Below are 22,801 nucleotides of genomic sequence, written 5' to 3' on the forward strand. Positions count from 1 at the left end.
AGTCAATCTCTCCTCTACTTTGAACCAGGAGAGATTGACATGCATATTATAAATGTTTGCTCTCTGTGTACATCCAAGGGCCAGCCTTGCTGCCCTGTTCTGAGCCAATTGCAAATGCAAAGTCCCTCTTTGTGGCACCTGATCACACAACTGAACAGTAGTCCAGGTGAGACAAAACTAGAGCCTGTAGGACCTGCCTTGTTGATAGTGTTGTTAAGAAGGTAGTGCAGCACTTCATTATGGACAGACTTATCCCCAATTTAGCTAGGGGGGTTGTCCCAAATACAATGCTTTTAGTTTTAGAAATATTTAGGACTAACTTATTCGTTGTCACCCATTCTGAAACTAACTGCAGTTCTTTGTTAAGTGTTACAGTTATTTTAGTCACTGTAGTAGCTGGCGTGTATAGTCTTGAGTCATCCACATACATAGACACATTGGCTTTGCTCAAAGCCAGTGGCATGTCGTTAGTAAAGATTGAAAAAAGCAAGGGGCTTAGACAGCTGCCATGGGGAATTCCTGATTCTAACTGGATTATTTTGGAGAGGCTTCCATGAAAGAACACCCTCTGTGTTCTGTTAGACAGGTAACTCTTAATCCACAATATCACAGGGGATGTAAAGCCATAACAGATCAGTTTTTTCAGCAGCAGACTATGATTGATAATGTCAAAAGCCGCACTGAAGTCTAACAGCCCCCATAATATTGTATCATCAAGTTCTCTCAGCCAAGTACTGTGCTTGTTGAATGTCCTTCCCTATCAGCGTGCTGAAAGTTTGTGATTGGTCGGCTAGTTGAGCCAGTAAAGGGGGCTTTACTATTCTTAAATCTTCTTGACGCTACCCATCTCTTAAGCGGGATAATTGACATCAGCAACCGCTGAATAGCATAGCGCCCCAGTCAAATAATATTACTAAAAAAATTCATATTCATGGAATCACAAGTGCAATATTGCAAAACACAGCTTAGCCTTTTGTTAATCCACCTGTCGTTTCAGATTGTGAAATTATGCTTTACAGTGAAAGCAATCCAAGCGTTTGTGTAAGTTTATCGATCGCATGACATAACATTAAGTACACTTAGCATCAGGTAGCTTGGTCACGAAAATTAGAAAAGCAATCAAATTAATCGTTTAGCTTTGATGATCTTCGGATGTTTTCACTCACGAGACTCCCAGTTACACAACAAATGTTCCATTTGTTCCATAAAGATTATTTTTATATCCAAAATACCTCAGTTTGTTTGGCGCATTATGTTTAGAAATCCACAGGAAAAAGCGGTCACGACAACGCAGACAAATTCCAAATAATATCCGTAATGTCCACAGAAACATGTCAAACGTTTTTTTATAATCAATCCTCAGGTTGTTTTAAAAATATTTAATCGATAATATATCAACCGCAAATGTCTTTATCAGTAGGAGAGGGAAAAACAATAGCTGTCCAAATTCTGTTGCCTAGGGACTGCAATCTGGGAGGTATTCCCTTGATATTCCCATTGACAGTTATAGTAATCACTGTTGACATCTAGTGGAAGCCCTAGGAACTGCAATCTGGGAGGATTTCGCCTCATAATAAAATAAACATGACAGCCATTGGAAACAGTGGGGGATGGTTTGGGGATGGATTGTCCTCGGGATTTCTCCTGCCATATCAGTGCTGTTATACTCACAGACATTATTTTAACAGTTTAAGAAACTTTAGTGTTTTCTATCCAAATCTACTAATTACATGCATATCCTAGCTTCTGGCCCTGAGTAACAGGCAGTTTACTTTGGGCACACTTTTCATCAAGATGTCAAAATATTGTCCACATCACCAACAAACCAAAAGGTAGATAAATTGTCAAAGAAATGTTACACCCGTTGAGCTGGAGTAATCACGTAGCCAGTTTCCTTTTAAAGCTTTCATTGCCACGATTCAGAGAGGGCACAGGGCCAGATATGATGGGTATTTTATTAGTGTCTAGCAGAGAGTCAACCAGCTCTTTGAAATCCAGTTTCAGTTGTTCAAAGCTGCCCTTCACAATGTCATTAAAACCCGAATGGACTACGATAGAATCGATTTCCATGTCCTGACGTAGTACATTTGGGAGCAGATTAGTAATGTAATTTACTCAAGCTCTGGGATAGGACATTGTTTTTGCACCTGGAACAGTCACATTTCATACCATGGAGCGGCCCAAAATCATGGTTGGCGAGAAAGACTAGAAAATCCGCCCACTCACTGGCTTCCCAGAATGGCTGGGAGTGTAGGCTGCTTTGCGTTTGGCTTCCACGGCTTGTGACATGCGACCATCGTTGATTGCTCCTCTTGCTGTGCTCCTTCGACTCCGCTATCAGATGGCGAATGAACTCTGGCCAACACCGGCCAGTCGGATAACGACAAACGACAAGACGGAGATGCATCCAGCATGCGCGAACGCCGTCTAGCCACCGGCATAGAAAATGTAAACATTGCACTCTGCATTTTCTTCCTTAAACATTACACTCACAAAGGTTCCAAAATAAATGTCATAAATATAGGTTGTATGTACAATCATGTTTGTTCTTCACTGGTTGCCCTTTTCTCGTGGCAACAGGTCACAAATATTGCTGCTGTGATGGTACACTGTGGTATTTCACTCAATAGATATGGGAGTTTATCAAAATTGGACTTGTTTTCGAATTCTTTGTGGGTCTGTGTAATCTGAGGGAAATACAGGTATGTGTCTCTAATATGGTCATACATTGGGCAGGAGGTCAGGAAGTGCAGCTCAGTTTCCACCTCATTTTGTGGGCAGTGAGCACATAGCCTGTCTTCTCTTGAGAGCCAGGTCTGCCTACGGCGGTGTCTGTTTTTTGACCACACACTTGTTGTTTGTGTACATGGATTTTTGTATGTTTTTCCCCCATCACCACCTCACACCAATTTGTATAGCAGGCCCTCATGACAATTATTTTATTAACAAAGCACGAGAAGACTTTGCCTTTGTTTTGATTTGTTTGTTTGTCAATTAGGGTGTGCAGGGTGAATGTGTGGTCTGTCATACGGTAATTTGGTAAAACCATTTGCTCAGTACATTGTTTTCACTGAGTCTGCTGTTAATGATTATTCAGAGGATTTTCCCAAGGTTGCTATTGACACATATCCCATGGTAGATATTGGGGTCAAAGTCTATGCCTTCACCATAGTGAAGGCATAGACTCAGGTTTTCTGGGTCTCTATGTTTTTGGTTGGATAGGTTTGTCAATTTCTGTCTTGTGTTTTTGAATTCTTCATCAAACCATTTGTCATTGTTTTACATTTTCTTAGGTTGTCTGCTTGACATTTTTTGATTGGATAGGGAAGCTGACAGGTCTGACAAGTTTTCTACTGCCAAGTTTACACCTTCACTATTACAGTGAAACATTTTGTCCAGGAAATTGTCTAGAAGGGATTGAATTAGTTGTCGCCTAATTGTTTTTTGGTAGATTTCCACACTACTTTCCTTCCATCTATAGCATTTCTTAATATTATTCAGTTCCTTTGGCTTTGATGCCTCATGATTGAGTATTGCTCTGTTCAAGTAGACTGTGATTTTGCTGTGATCTGATAGGGGTGTCAGTGGACTGACTGTGAATACTCTAAGATACACTGGGTTGAGGTCAGTGATAAAGTTGTCTACAGTGCTACTGCCAAGAGATGAGCTATAGGTGTACCTACCACAGGAATCCCCTTGGAGGCCTACCATTGACTATGTACATACCCAGCGTCCGACAGAGCTGCAGGAGTTGTGACTCGTTTTTGTTGTTTATGTTATCGTAGTTGTGTCTAGGGGACATATGGGGGAGGGAACGCTGTCACCCCCAGGTAGGTGTTTGTCCCCCTGTGTGTTGAGGGTGTCAGGTTCTTGTCCAGTTCTGGCATGTAGGTCGCCACAGACTAGTACATGTCCTTGGGCCTGGAAATTGTTGATCTCCCCCTCTAGGATGGAGAAGCTGTCATCGTTAAAGTATGTTTTTTAAAAACCTCTGTGTGATATCTAAGTGTGTGTGTATGTGAAAACCGTTTGTGTTGAAATATTTAAGTGATTTATATTTCCCAAGAGTAACCAAGATCTAATTTGTTGACAGCACTCAAAAGCAGCGCTATAAAAATGTTCGCACTTACACCCCCCCAATCACTCACTCACTCACTCACTCACTCACTCACTCTCTGTTGGCTGTTGACGACTTTTTGTCAAATTTTTGGAGGTAAGCCGAAGTTCGTAGACGAAGTCTACGGTGATTGGTCAACAGTAGGGATTCTACAATAGTCTTAGTTTTCATTCAACGAGACTCGACTTGTTTTCATGCAATTTTTTAAAATTCAATACTGCACCAAACATCTTAGTTAGATGTAAAATTGAGCAACTAAGATCTCCTCGACAATAACGTGATTTCTTGAGTTATTTTAGATTCATTCTGACTATTTTGAGGAAGTGTATACTGCTACGGATCTCAAAATGGACAAACAGTACTACATCTTATTTTATCTCGTTTTTCAAGCGAAGGTATTTTAAGGGAGCCGGGCTAGGCACCAGCCGAACTGAAGCATGCTGATGCCTGACAAGGGGTGGACTGGCCATCTGGCATTTCAAGGATTTGCCAGATGGGCTGTTCCATTTTTAGCCCAGTGGGCTTGTCTCATTTGGGTATTTTGCGCCATTGATCATCAACTGGGCTGATGTGGGGGCTTGGAGGAACAAAATGATCCGGTGTGGGGGCCTCAAGAAAAAAGATGGGCTGCTGGGTTAGAAATACAAAGGCCGATTTCTGGTCCCAGTCAGCCCCTGCTACTGACACTACTCTCACATCATCTAATCATCTTATTATCAAATGATCTAATCACTGAGCACCCGGCTTACTGCTTCTGGAGCAGAATGGGGTCATGATGCACAGAAATGTTCACTGTACAGTGTGTTGATCTTTCTGAAGAGTCAACAGCTTCTCTGTAGTTTACTGGTCATCTGTAGTTTACTGGTCATCTGTAGTTTACTGATCATCTGTAGTTTACTGGTCATCTGTAGTTTACTGATCATCTGTAGTTTACTGATCATCTGTAGTTTACTGATCATCTGTAGTTTACTGGTCATCTGTAGTTTACTGATCATCTGTAGTTTACTGGTCATCTGTAGTTTACTGATCATCTGTAGTTTACTGATCATCTGTAGTTTACTGGTCATCTGTAGTTTACTGGTCATCTGTAGTTCACTGGTCATCTGTAGTTTACTGGTCATCTGTAGTTTACTGGTCATCTGTAGTTTACTGATCATCTGTAGTTTACTGATCATCTGTAGTTTACTGGTCATCTGTAGTTTACTGATCATCTGTAGTTTACTGGTCATCTGTAGTTTACTGATCATCTGTAGTTTACTGGTCATCTGTAGTTTACTGATCATCTGTAGTTTACTGGTCATCTGTAGTTTACTGGTCATCTGTAGTTTACTGGTCATCTGTAGTTTACTGATCATCTGTAGTTTACAGATCATCTGTAGTTTACTGGTCATCTGTAGTTTACTGATCATCTGTAGTTTACTGGTCATCTGTAGTTTACTGATCATCTGTAGTTTACTGGTCATCTGTAGTTTACTGGTCGTAGTTTACTGGTCATCTGTAGTTTACTGGTCATCTGTAGTTTACTGGACACAGTGTGCTGCTACTGCTGTATCCTCCTGCTGTTGCCCAGGGTAACGCAGTGTTACACTGATCCCCAAACGGACCTGTGAGTTCCATAGCAGGGCTCTGGGCGTGAACAGCTGCTGGGAATGTGAGATTGTGTGTGTGTGTGTGTGTGTGCAGGGATGGAGGGGATTTGGGAAAGACCCCTTCCCAATTGTAATCCTGACCTCGGCCCGAACCATGGAAAACAACAAAAACCTGAAAAGATAATAGGAATAGCCTAATCGGACCCAGTGACCAAATAGACCCCCGGGGCATTGGAGCGTGTCTGTGTGTGTGTGTGTGTGTGTATGTGTGTGTGTGTGTGTGTGTGTGTCAGAGCGTGCAAACTCACCTCTCAGTCGGGGTGGAGACAGGCATCTGGGAGTAAATCTGGGAGCACTTTCTCTCTCACGCCAGCCAGCTTTACTAGACAGACATATGCGTGTGTGTGTGTGTGTGTGTGTGTTTGTGTGTGTGTGTGAACGTCTGCTGTGCCAACCCCTCTCCATGTGTCTCTATCATGTACACTGCTTTCCATCCTAACTTGAGAAACACACCCATCAATCGGAGAAGTTGCTCTCCATCAGTCTCTACACATAGTGATCTATAGAAGTAGTATATCCACACTGCAGCTCCAGAGGGAAACACCACAGCTCCCAATTCATTCCTCAACCCATATTGACCATCCACCAGACAGGTCATTCACATCCATCTTATGACAAAGGAACCACATGTTTGACCTCTCTTAACTTCTAAATGATTTACAGTTTTTGTTCTCTGTTCTGTAGAAGTGGCAGCCAGATGCATGGTGTGTCCTGTACAGTGTGCAAAGAGCCATACAGCGTGAGAAGTAACCACCATGTTCTTTATCCCTCCCTCCCTACCTCCCTCCCTCCCTACCCCCTCGCTCCCTCCCTCCTTCGCTCCCTCCCTCGCTCCCTCCCTCCTTCGCTCCCTCCCTCCCTCGCTCCCTCCCTCCCTTCCTCGCTCTCTCTCTCTCTCTCTCCCTCCCTCCCTCCCTCGCTCCTTCGCTCTCTCCCTCCCTCCCTCCCTCCCTCCCTCCCTCCCTCCCTCCCTCCCTACCCCCTCGCTCCTTTGCTCTCTCGCTCCCTCCCTCCCTACCCCAGAAGAGGGGAGAAACATCAACAGCCCCATTGTGTGCCGGCTGGATTGGTGGGGTGAAAGAGGGCATTTGTTCTAATTATTCATACATTACTCAACCCACACTGCACACACACACACACAAGCAGGGTGGGGGTAGGCAGGGGGTCATTAGAGGGGGCAGAATGAGAGGGTTTGGGGGTGTAGTGTACAGTTGTAGAGTGCAGGGTGAGGGCTGGGAGGGTGGAAGAGGGAGCAGAGATTCGTTTTTTTCAGGAACAAGGGCACAAAATGTCCTCTCGCAGGTCAGCGAGAGTCAGCGATGGCGGAGGCCAAACTGTTCCCTTTTATGAATGGAAAAACAAAGCTGTCTTGGAATGTATGTGTGAGCAGGCTGGTCACTAGAAATATTTTGGACGCTTGAAAAGGCCCAGAGAACTTCGATATACAATTATCGTCCAGCACTCATGAGGCTTGGAGCTGGAGCCACTGCTTAGACCACTGCACTACACAGCAGTTCACATTACTCAAGCAAGCCATGCAAATACTACACAGTAAAATCACCAGTGTTAAATTCACTGTGTCAAAACTCCCATAGAGTTGATCTAGCAACTGGCAGTGCCAAATGACCCCTCGCGTCAGTGCTGATAACTGGTGTTAATTGCTAAGGTGTACAATTTGACTCTATTTAGTGTAGTCTGTAAACATCATCACAACCCCGCCCATAAATTCAGTTTCTGCGTTCAATTTCCTCTTTTCTCAACGCCATTGTTGGATCAACCAAAATCCTAATTTGTTCCACGCAAAAGGTGAATTTAAACAATTATTTCACTGATATTATTTAGTTATTTTGATACATGGTTGTCAGACTGCCGTGTAACATAAAAAGTCTCAAATGTGGTCAATCAGATTGTTGTAGTGTATTTGGTAAATTTTCTGGCTTTATGAAGCATTTGAACAGGGCACATTCTGGAGACTGTCAGATTTTTGTTAAACGCTAACTTGGATGCTAATACAGCCGTTGATAATCAGCCAAGTAATGCTGATTTTCCTTCAAATTCGAGTTGTTACCATGTTGTACCAATATCTAACAAGAACACACTTGATATGTGTGCGTCTGCTATTGCACAACTGAAGGCTGCAGGTGTCGGTCAGACGACTTGTAAATAGTTGTGTATCTTCCGTGGAAGAAGTGGTTCAAGAGATACAGGGTCAAGCTAAAGCAACCGCTCTTACATGCATATCTTCAAAAGACACAGAAACTGTCCGAAAAATACAACATTCTTTTCAGGATATTGAAAATCCTTCCACATTGTTGAATTGGGTATCAAAACGAAGTGATTTATTTCATATAAAAAATGAGGAACAGTTCAACCAGCTGAGAAAGTCCTCGGTGTTCGATTTGACAATAGAAGAAACAAAACTACTGAAACCGTTTGGTTTTGAGGAATCATTTAGTGCTTGTTATTGTTGCCGTTTTTGCCTGAGGATTTTCAAACGGTGTTCTCTGAGGATGATCCAAGAGTGACTTTACGAACAAAACATATGCAACTCAGACCATTGTCAAACTATTCAGTCAAACCCAACACTACCTCATGTGTACGCTGTGAAGCATGCTTGCTTATTGATCTCTCTGCAGTACCTCAATACTACAGACAATTTTTCTGTTGATATAATGCATGACATTTTAGAAGGAGTTGCACAATTTGAGGTAAAACTTGTGTTACAGTATTTACAAGCCAACTTTGTGACTGCTAAAGATGTGTACGGTAGAGTTCATTCATTTACCTATGGCTACACAGAGAGGAGGAATCCACCTGCACTCAAATTGGATGATGGGAGCAATGATTTGGGTCTAAATGCTATTCAGTGTTGGTGTCTTCTCCGTAATTTGCCATTGATATTTGGTGATCTGGTACAGAAAGATGATAAATACTGGCAGCAGCTTCTGTTACTACTACAAATTGTAAATATTGTGTTTTCTCCTATACTTCACCACTTAATTGCTGAACATCCTAGGCTTTTCAAGTATGTGTTTCCTGATTAGAAATCTGTTACCGAAACCCCACTTCATGATACATTATCCTCGTTGTATAAGGAACATCGGGCCCATTCTTCACTCGTAGTGTAGTGTATGTGCTACGAGGCAAAACATAATTTATTTTAAAAAACAACTGAAGAGTTTTAAGAATGTCACTATGACCTTGCTATGTATGACCTTAGCCAAGAAACACCAAAATGACATGGCATATAATTGAGAAGCCTTCAGCCAGGATGGACGAGCTAAAGGTCCAGGAAAGATGTCAAGGCTCAACGACCTGAAAGAAAGCCATGAGATTGCTGCCAAGTTGAATGTCTCAGTGCACACACATGTTTTGTCAGTTATATGGGTAAAGCCCCATGCTACAGAATATCCTCTTGATTTGGTCATATGTGGTGAAGTAGTTATTGAAATGCCAGTATTTTACAAAATTAAGGCTATTGTTCTGAAAGAGGAAAATGTTTTTTGGGGGGGGGGGGTTGGGTCAGCTCTTGAAAGCTTATGTTTTTGATGATAATTTGCATGCATTTAAAGTTGTTTTGAAGAAAAGTTCACAATGCAAAGTATTTCATGTAAATGACATCATGTACCACAAACCATTTGATTTGCTCATGTCATCTGGAGCAAGGTTTTTTTTTGGACTGCATTGTCCCCTACTCTCACTTGATAACAGTTTAAGCCAGGGCTGAGACTTATGGTTAGGTTGTGAGAAACATATGTTTTGAATGTAAATGTCAGCATTTTTCAAACAAACCTATTGATTTGCTCATGTCATATGGAACAAGTGATTATTTGGACTACATTGTACTGTCACTTGAGTTTAAGGGCTGAGACTTATGGTTAGGTTGTGAGAAACATGTGTGAATGTTGAAACGGCTTTGCTTGAGTTTATGGTGAAATTCCAAGTGCTTTTACACAATTTAATTTACATTGACATGGGGGAAGAGTAAATAAATGAACACTGAATAGAGTAAACACAGTTTTACTCTAATAGGAGTCACCCTAGATCAACACTAGTGAGTGTCACTATACCACTCAAAGTGTTGATTACCTCTGTTCAATTTGATCAACACCGGCCGGTGTAGTGCAGTGTTAACTTTCTGCACTCCTCAGTGTTAAATCAACACTCGTAAGGGTGACACTTTGATCAGTGTACTTTTTACTCTGTGTAGAGTGGGACCATATGTACTCGCTGACAGTCATACATTTAACACTTAAGAAGTTGTTGATATAACACTTTTACATTTACTGTGTATGAATACTGATGACACCTAGCGCATTATTTTTAATCGTTTTGTTTTAAACCTTCCCCAAGCCATAACCTTTCAGTCCGTAACCATGCAGAATAAATGCGGAGAAAAAAAGACATAATACATTGAATTTCGAAGGGAAACTATGAGATCTTGTTGGTGTGGGAGTGACTGTTTGTCTGCTGCTGTGTGCTCAGACATTGCATGCCATGTGTGTGTGTGTGTGTGTGTGTGCGTGTGTGCGTGTGTGTGCGTGCGTGTTTGTGGTAAGGACACAGGGTGAGTACAGTCAGGGTTCCTCTTTTTCCTCTCTGGGGTAGTAAACACACGCACACACAAACACACAAGCTACAGCTCAGTTTATCTGAGGTCACAGGAAGTGGCCATTTCTTTCCTCAGTTTCATGTATTTTGACTTCTTCCTCTATGATAATTCATGTTCCTCTCAAAAGCTAAATGAAGTTTCCACCATCATATTTTCAACCATCTGATCATTTCACTATGAGTAGATATGGAGAAGGTTCTCAGGGAAGGGGATAGGAGGCGTTGGATTTGGACAGAGTCCCCCAGCCAAGGTGGTTTCTGTCCTTACATAACAGAATGGGCCCATGTTCCAGTAGTGTAATATGTACAGCCACTGCATACAGCTCAGGACATTGGGTTTTATGGGTGTAGTTTCAGTAGAACACCTTGGGTTTTAGGGGTGTAGTTTCAGTAGAACACCTTGGGTTTTAGGGGTGTAGTTTCATCAGAACACCTTGGGTTTTAGAGGTGTAGTTTCAGTAGAACACCTTGGGTTTTAGGGGTGTAGTTTCAGTAGAACACCTTGGGTTTTAGGGGTGTAGTTTCATCAGAACACCTTAGGTTTTAGAGGTGTAGTTTCAGTAGAACACCTTGGGTTTTAGGGGTGTAGTTTCAGTAGAACACCTTGGGTTTTAGGGGTGTAGTTTCATCAGAACACCTTGGGTTTTATGGGTGTAGTTTCAGTAGAACACCTTGGGTTTTAGGGGTTTAGTTTCAGTAGAACACCTTGGGTTTTAGGGGTGTAGTTTCATCAGAACACCTTAGGTTTTAGGGGTGTAGTTTCAGTAGAACACCTTGGGTTTTAGGGGTTTAGTTTCAGTAGAACACCTTAGGTTTTAGGGGTGTAGTTTCAGTAGAACACCTTGGGTTTTAGGGGTTTAGTTTCAGTAGAACACCGTGGGTTTTAGGGGTGTAGTTTCAGTAGAACACCTTGGGTTTTAGGGGTGTAGTTTCAGTAGAACACCTTGGGTTTTAGGGGTGTAGTTTCAGTAGAACGGGACGGCAGGTAGTCTAGTGGTTCGAGCATTGGCCCAGTAACCGAAAGGTTGCTGGATTGAATCCCCGAGCTGAGAAGGTAGAAATCTGTCGTTCTGCGGCTCAACAGGGCAGTTAACCCACTGTTCCCCTGAACAAGGCAGTTAACCCACTGTTCCCCTGAACAAGGCAGTTAACCCACTGTTCCCCTGAACAAGGCAGTTAACCCACTGTTCCCCTGAACAAGGCAGTTAACCCACTGTTCCCCTGAACAAGGCAGTTAACCCACTGTTCCCCTGAACAAGGCAGTTAACCCACTGTTCCCCTGAACAAGGCAGTTAACCCACTGTTCCCCTGAACAAGGTAGTTAACCCACTGTTCCCCTGAGCAAGGCAGTTAACCCACTGTTCCCCTGAACAAGGCAGTTAACCCACTGTTCCCCTGAACAAGGTAGTTAACCCACTGTTCCCCTGAACAAGGTAGTTAACCCACTGTTCCCCTGAGCAAGGCAGTTAACCCACTGTTCCCCTGAACAAGGCAGTTAACCCACTGTTCCCCTGAACAAGGCAGTTAACCCACTGTTCCCCTGAACAAGGCAGTTAACCCACTGTTCCCCTGAACAAGGCAGTTAACCCACTGTTCCCCTGAACAAGGCAGTTAACCCACTGTTCCCCTGAACAAGGCAGTTAACCCACTGTTCCCCTGAACAAGGCAGTTAACCCACTGTTCCCTGGTATACCGTCATTGTAAATATGAATTTGTTCTCAACTGACTTGCCTAGTTAAATGAAATAACCTTGGGTTTTATGGGGTTAGCTTCAGTGGAACACCTTGGCCCAACATCCAACACAAACAATATGCATGCCCATTCACACAGTTTCCAAACCAAGGTGTGACATGTGACCTGATAGTGTGTGTTGAGGCCAGGACTGGTGTGTGGTCAGTTCTATAACCCAGAGGAAATCCCAGTACAGTTCAGCTCATAGTGTGTGTTGAGGCCAGGACTGGTGTGTGGTCAGTTCTATAACCTAGAGTAAATCCCAGTACAGTTCAGCTCATAGTGTGTGTTGAGGCCAGGACTGGTGTGTGGTCAGTTCTATAACCCAGAGGAAATCCCAGTACAGTTCAGCTCATAGTGTGTGTTGAGGCCAGGACTGGTGTGTGGTCAGTTCTATAACCTAGAGTAAATCCCAGTACAGTTCAGCTCATAGTGTGTGTTGAGGCCAGGACTGGTGTGTGGTCAGTTCTATAACCCAGAGGAAATCCCAGTACAGTTCAGCTCATAGTGTGTGACTTGGATTTTGATTGAATGTTCGTTTTAATAGGAAAGCTGAAAATATGAATTACCCACAATGTGGGAATGAGCCCAGCAGAGCCCTAACTGAGGCACAACTACATACAGTGCCTTGCGAAAGTATTCGGCCCCCTTGAACTTTGCGACCTTTTGCCACATTTCAGGCTTCAAACATAAAGATATAAAACTGTATTTTTTTGTGAAGAATCAACAACAAGTGGGACACAATCATGAAGTGGAACGACATTTATTGGATATTTCAAACTTTTTTAACAAACAAATGACTAATGATGATAAATACAATCCACCTGTGTGTAATCAAGTCTCTGTATAAATGCACCTGCACTGTGATAGTCTCAGAGGTCCGTCAAAAGCACAGAGAGCATCATGAAGAACAAGGAACACACCAGGCAGGTCCGAGATACTGTTGTGAAGAAGTTTAAAGCCGGATTTGGATACAAAAAGATTTCCCAAGCTTTAAACATCCCAAGGAGCACTGTGCAAGCGATAATATTGAAATGGAAGGAGTATCAGACCACTGCAAATCTACCAAGACCTGGCCGTCCCTCTAAACTTTCAGCTCATACAAGGAGAAGCCTGATCAGAGATGCAGCCAAGAGGCCCATGATCACTCTGGATGAACTGCAGAGATCTACAGCTGAGGTGGGAGACTCTGTCCATAGGACAACAATCAGTCGTATATTGCACAAATCTGGCCTTTATGGAAGAGTGGCAAGAAGAAAGCCATTTCTTAAAGATATCCATAAAAAGTGTTGTTTAAAGTTTGCCACAAGCCAACTGGGAGACACAACAAACATGTGGAAGAAGGTGCTCTGGTCAGATGAAACCAAAATTGAACTTTTTGGCAACAATGCAAAACGTTATGTTTGGCGTAAAAGCAACACAGCTCATCACCCTGAACACACCATCCCCACTGTCAAACATGGTGGTGGCAGCATCATGGTTTGGGCCTGCTTTTCTTCAGCAGGGACAGGGAAGATGGTTACAATTGATGGGAAGATGGATGGAGCCAAATACAGGACCATTCTGGAAGAAAACCTGATGGAGTCTGCAAAAGACCTGAGACTGGGACGGAGATTTGTCTTCCAACAAGACAATGATCCAAAATATAAAGCAAAATCTACAATGGAATGGTTCAAAAATAAACATATCCAGGTGTTAGAATGGCCAAGTCAAAGTCCAGACCTGAATCCAATCGAGAATCTGTGGAAAGAACTGAAAACTGCTGTTCACAAATGCTCTCCATCCAACCTCACTGAGCTTGAGCTGTTTTGCAAGGAGGAATGGGAAAAAAGTTCAGTCTCTCGATGTGCAAAACTGATAGAGACATACCCCAAGCAACTTACAGCTGTAATCGCAGCAAAAGGTGGCGCTACAAAGTATTAACTTAAGGGGGCTGAATAATTTTGCACGCCCAATTTTTCAGTTTTTGATTTGTTAAAAAAGTTTGAAATATCCAATAAATGTCGTTCCACTTCATGATTGTGTCCCACTTGTTGTTGATTCTTCACAAAAAAATACAGTTTTATATATTTATGTTTGAAGCCTGAAATGTGGCAAAAGGTCGCAAAGTTCAAGGGGGCCGAATACTTTCGCAAGGCACTGTATACACAGAGCTGAGTAGACCTTCTAGACATTAAATAGGTGGGAATAGGAGATGTGCACAGGACAGTTTATACACAAACAGGTGACTAATGACTGGTGGAAATGGACTTGCAATGATACCAGATGAAACAGGACCCTAGGTATGTATACAGGTGAGATAACACACACTCACACACACACACACACACACACACACACACACACACAGACACAGACACACACACACAGTGGTGAATCATGTATGACAGACAAGTAGACACCTGGGACTGGGGATATACAAGGGGGAGAATGGGAATACAGATGGGAATAAAACACAGGTGTACATGTGATCTGACACAAACAGACACATGTGGGAATGGTGGGATAAACAGGTGAGATAACAAACATAGACGTTCATACAGGTGTAATTAGGCTTCTCACATAAACAAGGTCATTAAGGTATGAGGAAATCATACGTATACAGACACACCTGTCTCTCCTCAGGTCTTTGCTCTTCTGTTGGGCGTGTTCTAGTTTTCTCCTCAGAGCTTCCACTTCCTGCTCAGCCACAGAGTACTTCATAGTTGCCTCCTCCTCTCTCTGTTGACATGCCAACAGCTGTGATTGTAGAGAGTTACACCTGCATTGGCATGACAACCAGCCTTCCTCCTTCTCCCTGAGCTCTTGGGACAGTCTGTGGAAGAGGAGGTGGGGGGAGGTGGAAGAAGGGAGGGTTGAAGGAGGAGGAGGGGAGGAGGAAGAAGAGGAGGAGGGGAGGAGGAGGTGAAGGAGGAGGAGGGGAGGAGGAAGAAGAGGAGGAGGAGGTGAAGGAGGAGGAGGGGAGGAGGAAGAAGAAGAGGGGGGAGGAGGAGGAGGGGAGGAGGAGGAAAAAGAGGAGGAGGAGGGGAGGAGGTGAAGGAGGAGGAGGGGAGGAGGAAGAAGAGGAGGAGGGGGAGGAGGAGGAGGGGAGGAGGAAGAAGGGGAGGAGGAGGGGAGGAGGTGAAGGAGGAGGAGGGGAGGAGGAAGAAGAGGAGGGGGGAGGAGGAGGAGGGGAGGAGGAGGGGAGGAGGTGAAGGAGGAGGGGAGTGAGAAAGAAGAGGAGGGGGGAGGAGGAGGGGAGGAGGAAAAAGAGGAGGAGGGGAGGAGGTGAAGAAGGAGGAGGGGAGGAGGAGGAGGGGAGGAGGAAAAAGAGGAGGAGGAGGAGGAGGAGGAGGGGAGGAGGAAGAAGAGGAGGAGGAGGGGAGGAGGTGAAGGAGGAGGAGGGGAGGAGAAAGAAGAGGAGGGGTGGAGGAGGAAAAGGAGGAGGAGGAAGATGAGGAGGGGAGGAGGAAGAAGAGGAGGAGGGGGAGGAGGAGGAAGAGGAGGAGGAGGAGGGGGAAACATGGTGTGTAAGATGCAGAAAACATACAGGCCTAATGTACCTGGGTGGAACAGTTACTGTTGTGAACGCAGCCAGTCTCAGGTGGTGGCAATTGGTAATCAGGGTGGGGCTGCCACTTGCCCAGTGTATAAAAGCTATCTGTTTTGTGTCTTCAGGAGATTCCAATACCCATAGGGCTGCTGTGCACAGGGAGGACAGGAACGGTGACAGTGACATAGTGCATCTCCTACAGTGGCCTCTGTTGGGCAGATACGTGTTTCTACCCTGATAGCACAGGGCTGGTACGCAGCACGTGAAGATAAGAGTCAGAAGCGTCTCACATGACATAAGAGACAAGTGTTCCCTTCACACACCATCAGTGTGGTGTTTCTGTCGTGTTACAGACCATTCATCACCTCACTAAAACAAGGACTTCCTGGAAAGAGTCACTGTCTCAAAGCCACTTCCTGTTCCTGTGACACTTCCTGTTCCATGACACTATATATTCCCAAGATGTGTGGCTGAGGAAGAGGATGTAATAAGTTGAGCCACACTCAAACACACCCTGTCATAGAGACTACCTGCTAGGGGAGTTCCTATCCCATCTACACCCTGCCATAGAGACTACCTGCTAGGGGAGTTCCTATCTCATCTACACCCTGTCATAGAGACTACCTGCTAGGGGAGTTCCTATCTCATCTACACTCTGTCATAGAGACTACCTGCTAGGGGAGTTCCTATCTCATCTACACCCTGTCATGGAGACTACCTGCTAGGGGAGTTCCTATCTCATTTACACCCTGTCATAGAGACTACCTGCTAGGGGAGTTCCTATCCCATCTACACCCTGTCATAGAGACTACCTGCTAGGGGAGTTCCTATCTCATCTACACTCTGTCATAGAGACTACCTGCTAGGGGAGTTCCTATCTCATCTACACCCTATCATAGAGACTTCCTGCTCATGGAGTTCCTATCTACCTTTATGGACGGGGAAGTGATTTCCCCCTTCCTCTCTCAGCCCCGGGGGGAGGAACATAACAGAGCGGACAGGTGATGGGACACCTGTTTTCCCTAGATAAGTACATATGACACCATGTCGGACAGACATCCCCATGAATCAAATTTGACAAGTTTATTTGTCATTCACACAGTACATGTGGTTCAGGTTCATCTCCCCACATTGCAACAACAGGAGAATAATAAAGTAATTTGAATATTCAGTGTAATAAAATAGAAAATAAAATTAAGCATAACATACAATGAAGAAAAATATAAACACAACATGTGAAGTGTTGGTCCCATGTTTCATGAGCTGAAATAAAAGATCCCAGAAATGTTCCATACGCACAAAAAGCTAATTTCTCTAAAATGTTTGTTTTGTTTACATCCCTGTTAGTGAGCATTTCTCCTTTGCCAAGATAATCCATCCACATTGAGACAGAGCAACACACTGACACAGAGCAACACACTGAGACAGAGCAACCCACTGAGACAGGGCAACCCACTGAGACAGGGCAACCCACTGAGACAGGGCAACCCACTGAGACAGGGCAACCCACTGAGACAGAGCAACACACTGAGACAGAGCAACACACTGAGACAGAGCAACACACTGAGACAGGGCAACCCACTGAGACAGGGCAACCCACTGAGACAGGGCAACCCACTGAGACAGAGCAACCCACTGAGACAGAGCAACCCACTGAGACAGAGCAACCCACTGAGACAGAGCAACACACTGAGACAGGGCAACCCACTGAGACAGAGCAACCCACTGAGACAGGGCAACCCACTGAGACAGGGCAACACACTGAGACAGAGCAACACACTGAGACAGAGCAACCCACTGAGACAGAGCAACCCACTGAGACAGAGCAACACACTGAGACAGAGCAACACACTGAGACAGGGCAACCCACTGAAACAGAGCAACACACCGAGACAGGGCAACCCACTGAGACAGAGCAACCCACTGAGACAGAGCAACACACTGAGACAGAGCAACACACTGAGACAGAGCAACACACTGAGACAGGACAACACACTGAGACAGAGCAACCCACTGAGACAGAGCAACACACTGAGACAGAGCAACCCACTGAGACAGGGCAACACACTGAGACAGAGCAACACACTGAGACAGAGCAACACACTGAGACAGGGCAACACACTGAGACAGAGCAACACACTGAGACAGAGCAACACACTGAGACAGAGCAACCCACTGAGACAGGGCAACCCACTGAGACAGAGCAACCCACTAAGACAGAGCAACACACTGAGACAGGGCAACACACTGAGACAGAGCAACCCACTGAGACAGAGCAACCCACTGAGACAGGACAACCCACTGAGACAGAGCAACACACTGAGACAGAGCAACCCACTGAGACAGAGCAACCCACTGAGACAGAGCAACACACTGAGACAGGACAAACGGGAGTCCTACGTAGGGCCAGAAGGAACCTGAGGGGAGTTCCACAGGGAAGTAGTCGTATCACTACCATTGCAGCATCACCTGCATGTCTCATCAATACATTTGGGACTCAGTGGAGTATATTCATGGATACCAAGGACAGCCAGGCTTTCCCAAGAAAAAAAAGATAAAAAAAGATACAATTATTAATCTTTCGTCTCTGTGTTTCAGAGTGTTCCTTCAATTTGCAAGAGGCTCATTGAATCTCACGGGAGAAAGCATCCGAGCGAGCGACACAGGTAACCTCTGTCTCTATGTGTAGGCCATCTTTCTGATGCTGTCTGGTAAGTATGACATTGTTTCTGCCCGCAGCATTGAATGCAAAGGAAGCCAGTGAGCATTTGGCCTCCCTTGATAAAAAAAGTATAAAACAACACCAGCATTAAGCTAAACTGAGTGAGCTGACCTGTGATTGGTCCTGGCGCACCAAAAAAAAGTGTCAAGGGAAGTCAGCTTGGATTTGGCTTTTATCCTACCACATCGCATCAAGAGAAATACATCATTGGATTTGGCTTTTATCCTACCACATCGCATCAAGAGAAATACATCATTGGATTTGGCTTTTATCCTACCACATCGCATCAAGAGAAATACATCACTGACAGAAAAACTTGAATTGTTGCATCTCGTTGTGTTGTGTTCCTCTGGTGGCTAGCTAGCTAAAAAAGGCCCTTTACTAAATTAGCCATGGATGGAGATAGAGATTTGGACTTGTGGTTTTACTTAATTCTCCGTACTGATTATAACTACAATTCTTGACCTAGAAGTCAAGTAAAGCTGTGTTCAAAGCCTTTGACGCCACAGGCTGGCAAATGGACAGCAGACAAAATAACATTCTTCTGAATCCATCCATTAAAAAGCCCACCGCCTTAACCTGATCACACAAAGCAGTGAGATCATGTGTTGTTGTACCGCAGAGGCAGGAACATATCTGGAATACCCCAGGGACAGACTTGAGGGAGGGACACCAACATTACGTTGTAATTGAACACACCAGGATGCCAGCGGCAGCTCTGGGAAACATTTACAACCCAACCCTAAGATATATTTACTGTGTGAGAGAACAACCCCAGACCAGATGATCTCTCTAAGAACCCTGCTGCTGTGTGGAGGATATTGTGTGTGTGTGTGTGTGTGTGTGTGTGTGTGTGTGTGTGTGTGGAAAAGTGGAGCTGTATCAGACACTCAGCCAGCTCAGAAGTGCTTCCATCTGCCTCTGAGATTGACACGAGACTCAAGTCAGTCAGTTAATATCTTTCTGATATCTCTCTGGGCAACACACAACAAAGGGGAGGGGTGGGTGAAGATGTGAGGAAAGACCCACATGAGACTTACTGCTGTGTCAATGGCACATTCCCATAGCTTACAGGATATCTTCATAATATTAGTCCTGTAAACCTACACTGACTAATATCATGATCATATCTCTCAGTCTGTGGCTGCCTCTACAGGGAATAGAGGAGGGAATAGGAGGAGGGGAGGGGAGAGGGAGAGGGAGGGGAGGAATATGGAATATGAGGAGGGGAGGAGGAGGAGGTGGAGAGGGGAGGAATATGAGGAGGAGGAGGTGGGGAGGAGGAAGGGAGGAATATGAGGAGGAGGAGGTGGGGAGGGGAGGAATATGAGGAGGAGGAGGTGGGGAGGGGAGGAATATGAGGAAGGGAGGAGAAATATGAAGAGGGGTGAAGGAGGAGGAGGAGGAGGAGGAGGAGGAGGAGGAGAAATATGAAGAGGGGTGGAGGAGGAGGAGGAGGAGGAGGAGGAGGAGAAATATGAAGAGGGGTGAAGGAGGAGGAGGAGGAGGAGGAGGAGGAGGAGGGGAGGAATAGGAGGACGGGAGGGGGAAGCGGACATTCCCCAAACCCCGGTTCAAAACTTAAACCATGAGGGGGCATAGCAGAGGTGTCTCAAACAGAGGTGTCCTCTCCTCTCCTCTGTTCCTCTCTGGGCTTTGACTCAGATGTTACCTACCTGAGAAGTCTCTCTCTGTGCTCCCTCTGGGCGTGTGTCTGTTGGTTCACCAGCTCTTCTGTCTTTCTGCTCTGAACTCTAGAAGACACAGACCATGCCACAGTCAGATGTTCTCTCAGTGTGTTTGTGTGCATGCATGTGGTGTGTGTGTGTGTGTGTTTGCGCGCATGGGTTAACTCAATTGTAATTTTACATTAAATAAATATATGTGTATATATATATATATATATATATACCAGTCCCTACGCAACTCTACCATTTATAAAAAAAAAATTTTTTACCTTTATTTAACTAGGCAAGTCAGTTAAGAACAAAGTCAAACCCCCCTCCACCTCTCTCTAGCACAAGCGCACGCACGCACACACGCACACCCACCCACCCTTGTTGCTGGTGTTTGGAGAATATTGGATGTTGGTCGTCGAGGGCCGGCAAACCGTGCCAATACATCCTCCGAACAAAGGGTTACCAACAAATTCAAATAATGATTGACATTATTTGCAACCTTCCAGGATATATAGTTCCAACACAAATCTAGGGTTGCAACCCAACCCGCCTGGTCGTTCTATCGGTTAGGTTGTCGGAGACACGACCCAGTCATGAAGTCCTTTTATTCTATATCTACCGGCTGCAACCTAAACCCAGGACACTTCCATTAGTATGAAATGTTACATTTCGTATGGAATGTATACACTTGTGGATGTCCATCATCCAATTCGTACAATAAGTTACGAATTCCAATTTGTTGTGGCTAACGTTAGATAGGGGGCTAGGTTGCTATCGCTAATGTTATCTAGGTGGCTAACGTTAGCTAAGCTAGGTGTTAAGGGTTAGGGTTAAGGTTAGGAGTTAGGTTAAAGGGTTAAGGTTAGGGTTATGGGAAGGGTTAGCTAACATGCTAAGTAGGTACAAAGTTGCTAATAAGCTAAAATTGTCCATGATGAGATTCGAACACTCAACCTTTTGTTTTTTAGACAGTCGCAGTATACACCAACCCATCCACCCTTACCAACCTCCCTACTTTAGTTTTTGTCTTAAAAGGGAAATGGAAACACCTCAGGAAGTAAAGCTAAGCAAAGAGATGCCTTCCATCCACTAATACTAAACATGTGCATTTAAGGATTTTGATATTGAACAACGTTTATTAGAGGTACGGGTAGCGCCATCTTGAATTGCCATAGTAATCGCCACCACTGGACCTGAACAGTTTCTCACCACTTTGACAGCTTTGTCATTAAGATAATAGCAACAATATTAAGGTGAGAAACTGTATACAATTTGTTTTTCAGTTGGTAATTATAATATTTCCATTTTAGAGTATTTTTTTGCGATTAGATGAGTCTGTGAAATGAACTTTTGATAATATAAATCATAGTTCACAGACGCTGAGACGCGATAGTCCGGTGTCCCATTGTGACATAGGTGTAGGGGGGGGGGGGGGGGGGGGGGGGGGGGGCGCACTTCCCCACATTTCTAAACCAGCGCGTCTCCCGGGTACGGGTCCTCTATTCATTTGAATGTGTTGACAGTTGGAGAAATTGCTTGAGATGCGCTGAGAATTCTAAAAGTATGAATGCCAACGGTCCAATATCCTGCTGTGCGTATGTGCACACATTGATACTCTGATTGACCCTTTAAAGAGTCAGCCAAAATGAGGAAAGGTAACTAGCTAGCTAGATTTAGCTCTTCTCTTGTATTTTATATGTTAATGTTGTCTTTAATAACTGTACAAAATAAAATACTCATGTTGACAATTTGAACTACATACAGTGAGCTCCAAAATTCCTTGGACAGTGACATTTTTGTTTGTTATTTTGGTTCTGTACTCTAGCAATTTGAGTTTGAAAGGATACAATGACAATGAGGGTGAAGTGCAGACTGTCAGCTTTAATTTGAGGGTATTTTCATACATATCGGATGAACCGTTTAGAAACGATAGAAGATTTTGTACATAGTCCCCCCCATTTTCGGGCATCAAAAAACATTGGACAGTTTAACATAATGTAGAATAAAGTAGTCATTGTTAATATTTGGTCGCATATCCTTTGCATGCAATGACTGCTTGAAGTCTGCGATGCATCGACATCACCAGACGCTGGGTATCTTCCCTGGTGATGCTCTGCCAGGCCTGTACCGCAGCCATCTTCAGTTCCTGCTTGTTTCGGGGACTTATCAGTTTCCTCTTCAGCATGTAAAATGCATGTTCAACTGGATTCAGATCCGGTGATTGACTCGGCCAGTCAAGGATTTTCCACTTTTTGGCCATCAATACCCCTTCGATGCTCTAGCAGTATGTTTAGGGTCATTGTCTTGTTGCATGATGAAGTGCCGTCCAATGAGTTTGGAGGCATTTGGTTTTATCTGAGCAGATAAAATATTTCTGTAGACTTCAGAATTCATTGTTCTACTTCTGTCTGCAGTCACATAATCGATGAAGACAAGTGAGCCTGTTCCACTGGCAGCCATTACAGGCCCAAACCATAACACCCCCTCCACCATGTTTCACGGATAAGGTGGTACGCTTTGGATCATGGGCATGTCTTTTTTTTCTCCACGCTTTCCTTTTTCCATCACTCTGGTACATGTTAATCTTTGTCTCATCTGTCCACAATACTTTTTTTCCAGAACTCTTGGGGCTCTTTTAGGTGCTTTTTAGCCAACTGTAATCTGGCCTTTCTGTTCTTCAGGCTTATCAGTGGTTTGCATCTTGTACTGTACCCTCTGTAGTCCTGCTGGTGTAGTCTTCTACGTATGGTAGACTTTGAC

The 22,801-nt window shown here is 44.3% G+C and overlaps 1 protein-coding gene across 1 annotated transcript in view; it reads right to left on the bottom strand.

Moving 5' to 3' along the window:
• lekr1 (leucine, glutamate and lysine rich 1) overlaps positions 1-22,801 on the bottom strand; it is a 205,870-nt gene that overhangs the window by 39,145 nt on the left and 143,924 nt on the right. The window contains exons 7-8 of the mRNA XM_036965369.1: positions 20,039-20,116; positions 14,720-14,923 (exon numbers count right to left, since the gene is read on the bottom strand). Coding sequence (XP_036821264.1) covers positions 14,720-14,923; positions 20,039-20,116 — 282 coding nt within the window. The remainder of the gene's footprint in view (positions 1-14,719; positions 14,924-20,038; positions 20,117-22,801) is intronic.

The sequence above is a fragment of the Oncorhynchus mykiss genome, chromosome 27, assembly GCF_013265735.2.
Source record: "Oncorhynchus mykiss isolate Arlee chromosome 27, USDA_OmykA_1.1, whole genome shotgun sequence".
NCBI lineage: Eukaryota > Metazoa > Chordata > Actinopteri > Salmoniformes > Salmonidae > Oncorhynchus > Oncorhynchus mykiss.